Source organism: Aegilops tauschii, chromosome 6, assembly GCF_002575655.3.
Source record: "Aegilops tauschii subsp. strangulata cultivar AL8/78 chromosome 6, Aet v6.0, whole genome shotgun sequence".
NCBI lineage: Eukaryota > Viridiplantae > Streptophyta > Magnoliopsida > Poales > Poaceae > Aegilops > Aegilops tauschii.
This window is the reverse complement of record NC_053040.3, coordinates 63,685,708-63,694,209: the sequence shown is the minus strand read 5'-3', so window position 1 is coordinate 63,694,209 and position 8,502 is coordinate 63,685,708. Positions and strand designations below refer to the sequence as shown.

The 8,502-nt window shown below is 44.1% G+C and overlaps 1 protein-coding gene across 8 annotated transcripts; it reads right to left on the bottom strand.

The window, feature by feature from the left end:
- Window positions 1-462: 462 nt before the first annotated feature.
- Window positions 463-8,291, bottom strand: LOC109734320 (beta-amylase 8). 8 transcript variants are annotated; one of them, XM_020293539.4, is made up of 10 exons: window positions 7,791-8,291; window positions 7,384-7,611; window positions 6,926-7,096; window positions 5,974-6,177; window positions 5,359-5,553; window positions 2,962-3,126; window positions 2,291-2,551; window positions 1,540-1,752; window positions 1,233-1,455; window positions 463-892 (listed from the first exon to the last, which is right to left on the bottom strand). In XM_020293539.4, exons 1-10 carry the CDS (start codon window positions 8,157-8,159, stop codon window positions 864-866), a joined length of 2,058 nt encoding a protein of 685 aa, XP_020149128.4. In that variant the 5' UTR covers window positions 8,160-8,291; the 3' UTR covers window positions 463-863. The 8 variants fall into 8 exon arrangements, with proteins under 8 accessions (XP_020149128.4, XP_073357124.1, XP_073357123.1 ...); XM_073501023.1 differs by having other exon boundaries at window positions 6,926-7,000; XM_073501022.1 differs by having other exon boundaries at window positions 7,384-7,608; window positions 7,791-8,283.
- Between the last annotated feature and the right edge of the window lie 211 nt (window positions 8,292-8,502).

The window sequence follows — 8,502 nt, the reverse complement described above, 5'->3', positions numbered from 1 at the left end:
GGAGGCCAACGGCTGGAGATGCTCTTATTGTTGTGTTTTCCATTTAGAATGTTATTGGGAGATCAAGTTATGTTGTATATGCGGTTGCACTGCTAGCTTCTGGGAAAAGCACCACAATTAGTTGCACATTCGCTGGTCAGGTCATCATGCATGTAACCATTCCTAATCCAGGTGTTATCCAGTTTATTTATGTCGGACAATTGAGCACTGTACCCTTTTCCCCCATTTTAAAACTGGGTTCTAATAATATGCTTTTTAAAAACAGAAATATTTTTTTCTAAAATGAAAAATAATCCAGGTTTATGACCCATGCCATGGCTAGCCCATATAGCATTAAATAGGAGGACTCCCTGAAGTCGGTGCTTATCGGCTTCGTTAGTCCAGAAAGTTAGGCTCCGCAAACTATATAAATAACAAAATTAACGACCATTTCAGACCTAACCTCAGCTCGAACAGTTCAAATTTCAGTCACAATCTAGAAAGATGTTTCGGTTAAACAAAGTCTAAGCATCATCGAGAATTCAGAGACAGATGGTTTACCACCCATTCAGGAGAGGATTTCTTTGCATATTAGAGCATGATAATGTAGTACTATTAGATATATGCCTCGCCATTCTTTCCATCTTTCCAGCCCAGGCCAGGTGACGCCATGGTAAAAACTTGCTGAACTACCAGCCCTGTACCGCAGATAAGGGATACTAATCCCTGCCCACCACCGGCACATCAGTTTCAGTGCCATCTGATCGGCTGACCCGTAGCATAAGGCGGAGATGGCCGGAACGCGGCAATCAGAAATATGAGTTTCAATCTTGCGATAGCCACGAAGGGAATGCGGAAATTTGCAGAACGCAAGCTGCAATATGTCAATCTACAAAGTTCTGGGTAGCCTCCCCTGCAGACAAAATCATCAACTTAGTTATCAGATCATAATCCTCCCATCAAGAATGCAGAGGTAGCTTTTGAAGAGTAACAGCACAGATGATACAAGGCAGTGATGCTTAATGGTGATATGTTTGATTTATGTCCTTTTATCGGTCCCATCCACATACTGAATGTAACAGCAGAGCAGATCATATGATTCAAACTAATAGTTTGCACCATGACATCATTGTTATGCACATCATTCTATTAACCCCAAAAGGCAAATAATGATTTTACTGATAAGGATTAAGAAGATACCATGAAATAATGGTGCTATGAAGAAGTTAGAAAGTGAAAAAACTGTTACTAACCGTGCATACACTTTACAAAGGTCTCAAGCTCTGAGAAGCACACATCTCTCTGCAAAAGGAATGGAGTTCGCTGACGGTATGCGAAGAATGAGAGATGGTGACGGTCAGGATCATTCCTCGGCTTCGCTGTGTCAAGGATCCGAGAGTACATGTCCACATCAAGACATGGAAGAGCACTCTCTACACTTACAGATAGACCATGATCCCATGCTGCGTTCATAACCTGCAAAATTTCAAGTGTATCAAAACTATCCACGGAAAAAAAAATACGCAATCGTAGCTTCAGAGACTTCTTACAACATCTCACCTGCCAGGTTAAACCTTCTGGGTCAGCAAATGCTTCATCATTCTCCTGAACTGTAAATTCTGGGCCATAACAAACCACTTTAAGAATTATGGAATGCTTCTTGAGCATTCTGAAAACTGGAGAGTATCCATCTCGATTTGTAGGGTTGTAGAATCCTGCAGTAAGCTCTGCAGCATGGCTTGCAGTTCTGTGCCACCAATAGATGGAGGGGATCTGAGGAAAGATAATTGTCTTGTCATGAAACAGCCGAATTGGCAAGAGAAATATGAGGGGCAAGTTCCATGGACTTATCAGGGCAACATATGCTATATAGGAAGGCTGTACTATGAGACCAGGCAAGTGATCCGCTTAATACATGTATATCCTAGTATGATTACAGTATTTCGCAAGTTTGATGAGTGCAAAAATTCAGCCTCTTTTTTGTCTGAATTTTTTAAATAGTCGAACTAATAATTAGCATTTTGAGTAGCTTCTGTACCATGTCTCATCTAAATTTGAGGGATGCTTCATGATTAGGCATTCAACTCCCCGTAACTTGTCAAAGCTATATTACTTACCAGTTTTTCAGCAATCTTTGGTTGCTTTGAACAGAAGTGCAACCCAGAATAAAAAAAAAGCTTAATGGATACAGATTACATGCAAGTTTGATGTGACATACACAGGAAACTAGAGAGACAGAAAACAACAACAAAGGAATATATGTGAAGCTTCTTTGAAAATTAGAGAGAATGTGTACCAAGATATAGCATACCTTCACCACAATTGCTGCTCCATCAAATGCAAGAGTAGCAAGTGAGAGCACCTGATCCACATGATCTATGAGGATTCCAGAATACCAATTAAGGAAGAAACGCCCGTAGTAGCTGTCATAATCACCTCCGTCACAAAAAAAGCCAGTCTCATGTGACCTTGAATTATAGTAGCCAGCATTATCAGGCCCACGGGCCCAAAACAAATGCCCCCGTGCCAAGGCTGATTGCCGTAGGTTCTTTTGCATATACCTGTCATAACACTGTCGACGAAGCAATCAACAAAAGAATACATTATGTATGCATTTACAAACTGTGCATGCTACCATCCACGACAGAAATGTAGCACGACATTTTTGTATGTGCGCAATCCGAAAGATAAGTTGAAGTCATGGCCCACACACCAACAAAGCAGTATTATATGGTTCTCGAAAGGTGCCTACTGCGCATATTTTTTTTCCTCTACCGCAGCTTAATAACAACATAACAAGGTAGTAATATTTTACACTCCTTCAGGACCAATGAATAAAATGAGAAGGGTTCAGAATCAGGAAACAAGGTAACTGGAGTAAGTGTCCCTATCCTTGATGGTTCGAACTTGGAAACTGGAATTCAAGTAAATACGTCTTTTTCTTTGAATAAGCGCAAGAGGTTTGGAGTTTTAAGTAAGTACCTGAAACTCACCAATACCAGGATATCTCCAGCCCATTTTTTCTGGACACGAAGGGTATCTTAGCTCTCCAGAAGCACCTAATCCAACCTCAATAGCAGAAATAAGACCCTCTTCAGATAAGCTTCTGAATTCCATATGAAAGCTCCTCATGAAATCAAAATAAACCTGCATATAATCTCATCGAGTATCAATAATTCAGTATACATGTCTCTCCTTCTATTAGAGAATTGATATGAAAAAGATTAATGGCGATACAATGCAAGTTCAATGTATCAAATGACAGGACAGCTATTGGCTATCAACAAGATATACTGCAATTACAACTGTGTAGAAAGGACTACCATTTAAATGAATTAAAAATGTCACTAGGAAAAGACCGAAGTAATGCTCGTCTAAGGAGAATGGCAGCTTTTAAAAAAAAATAAACAGAGATGTTAAAGGATAGGAGTGCAGACAACATAGAGAAGTACAAGATGGCGAAGAAGGCCGCAAAGCGAGCTGTTGGTGAAGCAAGGGGTCGGGCATATGAGGACCTCTACCAACGGTTAGGCACGAAGGAAGGTGAAAGGGACATCTATAAGATGGCCAAGATCCGAGAGAGGAAGACGAGGGATATTGGCCAAGTCAAATGCATCAAGGACGGAGCAGGCCAACTCTTGGTGAAGGACGAGGAGATTAAGCATAGATGGCGGGAGTACTTCGACAAGCTGTTCAATGGGGAGAATGAGAGTTCTACCATTGAACTGGACGACTCCTTTGATGAGAGCAGCATGCGTTTGGTGCGGCGAATCCAGGAGTCTGAGGTGAAGGAGGCTTTAAAAAGGATGAAAGGAGGCAAGGCGATGGGCCCTGATTGTATCCCCATTGAGGTGTGGAAAGGTCTCGGGGACATAGCGATAGTATGGCTAACCAAGCTTTTCAACCTCATTTTTCGGGCAAACAAGATGCCAGAAGAATGGAGACGGAATATATTAGTACCAATCTTCAAGAACAAGGGGGATGTCCAGAGTTGTACTAATTACCGTGGAATTAAGCTGATGAGCCATACAATGAAGCTATGGGAGAGAGTCATGGAGCACCGCTTAAGAAGAATGACAAGCGTAACCAAAAATCAGTTTGGTTTCATGCCTGGGAGGTCGACCATGGAAGCCATTTTCTTGGTACGACAACTTATGGAGAGATATAGGGAGCAAAAGAAGGACTTGCATATGGTGTTCATTGACTTGGAGAAGGCCTATGATAAGATACCGCGGAATGCCATGTGGTGGGCCTTGGAGAAACACAAAGTCCCAGCAAAGTACATTACCCTCATCAAGGACATGTACGATAATGTTGTGACAAGTGTTCGAACAAGTGATGTCGACACCGATGACTTCCCGATTAAGATAGGACTACATCAGGGGCCAGCTTTGATCCCTTATCTTTTTGCATTGGTGATGGATGAGGTCACAAGGGATATACAAGGAGATATCCCATGGTGTATGCTCTTTGCGGATGATGTGGTGCTAGTTGACGATAGTCGGATGGGGGTAAATAGGAAGTTAGAGTTATGGAGACAAACCTTGGAGTCGAAAGGGTTTAGGCTTAGTAGAACTAAAACCGAGTACATGATGTGCGGTTTCAGTACTACTAGGTGTGAGGAGGAGGTTAGCCTTGATGGCCAGGTGGTACCTCGGAAGGACACCTTTCGGTATTTGGGGTCAATGTTGCAGGAGGATGGGGGTATTGATGAAGATGTGAACCATCGAATCAAAGCCGGATGGATGAAGTGGCGCCAAGCTTCTAGCATTCTCTGTGACAAGAGAGTGCCACAAAAGCTAAAAGGCAAGTTCTACAGGACGGCGGTTCGACCCGCAATGTTGTATGGCGCGGAGTGTTGGCCGACTAAAAGGCGACATGTTCAACAGTTAGGTGTGGCGGAGATGCGTATGTTGAGATGGATGTGTGGCCACACGAGGAAGGATCGAGTCCGGAATGATGATATACGAGATAGAGTTGGGGTAGCACCAATTGAGGAGAAGCTTGTCCAACATCGTCTGAGATGGTTTGGGCATATTCAGCGCAGGCCTCCAGAAGCTCCAGTGCATAGCGGACGGCTAAAGCGTGCGGAGAATGTCAAGAGAGGGCGGGGTAGACCGAATTTGACATGGGAGGAGTCCGTTAAGAGAGACCTGAAGGATTGGAGTATCACCAAAGAGCTAGCTATGGACAGGGGTGCGTGGAAGCTTGCTATCCATGTGCCAGAGCCATGAGTTGGTTGCGAGATCTTATGGGTTTCACCTCTAGCCTACCCCAACTTGTTTGGGACTAAAGGCTTTGTTGTTGTTGTTGTAAACAGAGATGTTAAAGGAGGGTTTATAGAGGAGAGAAGAAAAATTACCAAGGATGGCCCAATACCTCAATGCCAGTTCTCCCTCGAAGGACTCGTTCTTTGTCAATTCCCCAGGAGAGGCATTCTGTATTCCTCCTACCTTCTCGATCAGTGAAAAATATATCTTGGTTCTCTTGTGCAATTTCCAGTACCCACCTAGGAAGAGCAATTAACACACCACCAGATCCACACTCCCCAGACCCATGAAATGACAATACAACCTTAAATTTGTTGAAGAACACTTGTTAGCCAATGTAAGTCTGAGTTCAATATAACAAGGGAGATAAGAGAAGCTTATCCAGTTTAAGGATTTTAAATATCGTGCAATGCTACATCATGCTCATAATTGAAAATTTATCATATAAGCTCAAAAGGTTTAGTCATGTTATTTCCTCGCTTTGGAAGGTCAGGTTTCTGGTTATGTCAAGAATCAAGAAAGTCGAGTCCATTTGGATTCAATGAATGGATGACTTCTGTCTAAGTCTATGCTTTAGTATGAGAGATCCAGGTATACTCTAGTAACTTGCTATAATTCAATCACCAATAGTACATGTGTATAAAGTTGCAAAAAAATACGAAAATGTCAGATGTGTGAGTAATAGCATCCTAGAAAATGCCATAACTCATGGTAGTATTCTAACCTGAACTTTTAGCTTGAACTCTTTAATAATACCAAAAAGATCCCTGTAGCCAGACCATTCATATTTTTGAGGAGTCCAGGCTTCCACAATCCCCCACCAACAGTCTACAACAACTCCATCAACATTCAAAGACTTTAGATGCCTTAGTTCAGCGCGTACAGCCTCAGGATCAACCAATTGGCAATAACAATTGATAATGCCCATCTACAGCAACAGCAACAATGCTAAAGCATGGTGTGATAGATAGATTATAGATGTCAAAATTTCAGGAATATATGAAGATAAAGAAAACATAGAGTTCTCAACTTACAATTTACTTTAAATGCATAATCTTAAAAAGAACGAACTGCATATGGTATGATTCTCTAGTTCTCAGTCAGATTCAGAGAACCCGTGTGAACTTTGGTGCTATGTTAAGTATTCAAGTTACACTTACACATGCACCTGGCCATGAGAGGACTCACAACTAGGGGCAAACCCGGTAAAAACATACAACCAGATTTGCAAAGTACTATATCAACCCCCCTTAAACATTTCTGTTCAACCTTTTTGGCCATCTATTACATGACATCCAATTAGCAAGAGAGAGATGACCTGGCATCACATCAGATGGAAACGACAAAGCCACCTCATCTACTCACCCAGTCCACCTCAAACGACATGCCACAACATCAAATTTGTTCAAAACGAAGAAGGTAAATGACCAAACAGATTAAAAATAAGCAAGTTAGGGTGGCTGTAATCTAATTTCAAGTTCCAACGGCAAGTGATACAAGCTGGCAAGTTTAGGGTGCAAATGTGCAAGTTTGCAAACATAAAGTTCAGAACTTTAATTGAAGCATGAAAAGTCAGTTCCAACCATGTGTATATTGAAAATGGTGTCAGACAAAGGAAGCGAGAAAACAGGATTAACATAGCAGATATGGGATCAAGAGGTTCACCAGGAACTTACAGACAAAGAGGCGTACACTGGTATATATGGAGTTTTCGTGAAATCACCCGCGCATACTGCTGATGCTCTCAATAGCTGCTCCAATTGAACAATAAAAGAAAAACTGAGGTTGTCGCCCAATTTGATTCCAATTTGATTTGCTAAATCAGAAAGCCCAAACGAAAAGTTGGGCTGCAAAATGAAGAATCAGTGAACTCGACAATGCAATTACATGATAGATTACTGGTCCGTACAAATAATGCTATATGGCGCAATTAGAATACCACTGCAAGCTGGAGCTACAACATTCTAGGCCCTATCGACGGGCAACTAACTTCATGGGTTATAGGCTATAAGAGCTGATAAAGACCAAGTTATTATGGCAAATAGGCGATGCTACATCCCAAGGTTATCTCGTTTATATACACCAGCATACCACAAGCATCCATTAAGCGAATCAAATTGCAAACTTTGCTCACCTGGTCACTTCCCATGCAATTCAGAGAATTGGCTGAACTTGAATTCCCATAGCTCTCATTCTTTATGCTTTGCTCTGCCACCACGACTGAATCCAATGACGACGGTGACAGGCTATCATCTGTTTGTAGGGCTGAAGCCTGGGAATCTAATGGCGTCCCAATGGCGTAGCTGTTCAGAGAGTTGGTAAAAACTGGGGTTTCCAGAGAAGTAGCCTGGAAAGCCCCCTGCTGCAAATACGAACATGAATGTGTTATGGTCGCAATGCGAATCATTTCTTGCGAAATCAATACCTTCACAATGTTTTCAAGGGATGACATTATCATACGGGAAGTGGATAGCTCCAGCAAGCAAAATCCGAACATCTAGGTAAGTAGGGGCAATAGGAGACTGGAGAGGGCGCACGTACGAATTGGGCGGGGGAAGGGAGAGGGGGCGGGGGAGAGGAGAGGAATGTGGTGCCGTCGGGGTGGACGGTCCACCCGGCGGCGCGGGCGAGGGCGGCGAGGACGTCGTTCATGTCGGCGCGGGCGGGGAGGGGGAAGTTGCCGTGCTGCCGCAGCCCGGCCAGCATACGGCTGGTGATGGCGCGCCGCTGCCGCTCCCGCAGCTTCGTCCGCTCCTTCTCCCGCTCCCTCTCCCGCTCGCCGCGCCGCCGCCCCGGGGGAGGAGGCGCCGCGGGGGTGGAGGCGGAGGCGAAGCCGCGCGGGCGGCGGCTCGGCGGCGGGGGAGGCGAGGTGGACGGATCAGCGTCCCCGTGTGGGTGCTTCGTGGCCATGGCCCTCCGCCCGGCGGCCGCGGCGCCGGCGCCGATCTGCGAGCGCTGGGGAGGAGGGAGGGGCACCGCGAGCTGCTGCCGGCGCGGCTGCTGATCGAGGAAGTGGAGACGGGAGTGTAGGCCAGAGGACGGAATGCTGACGAGGCACCGCTGACCAAGCATTAAATTTAGAAAGGTTGTAAATCCATGCGAGATTTGAAATTAAAAAAAAATTTGTGACGCAAAAGTAAAAAGAGTTGTGTAACATGGTCGATGCTTATGATCGGTTTGGCTGGCTCAACCAAGTTTTTCACCCGAGTAGAGGTTAATATTCTTTTCCTTTTTTGATTGAAACGCCGCCACA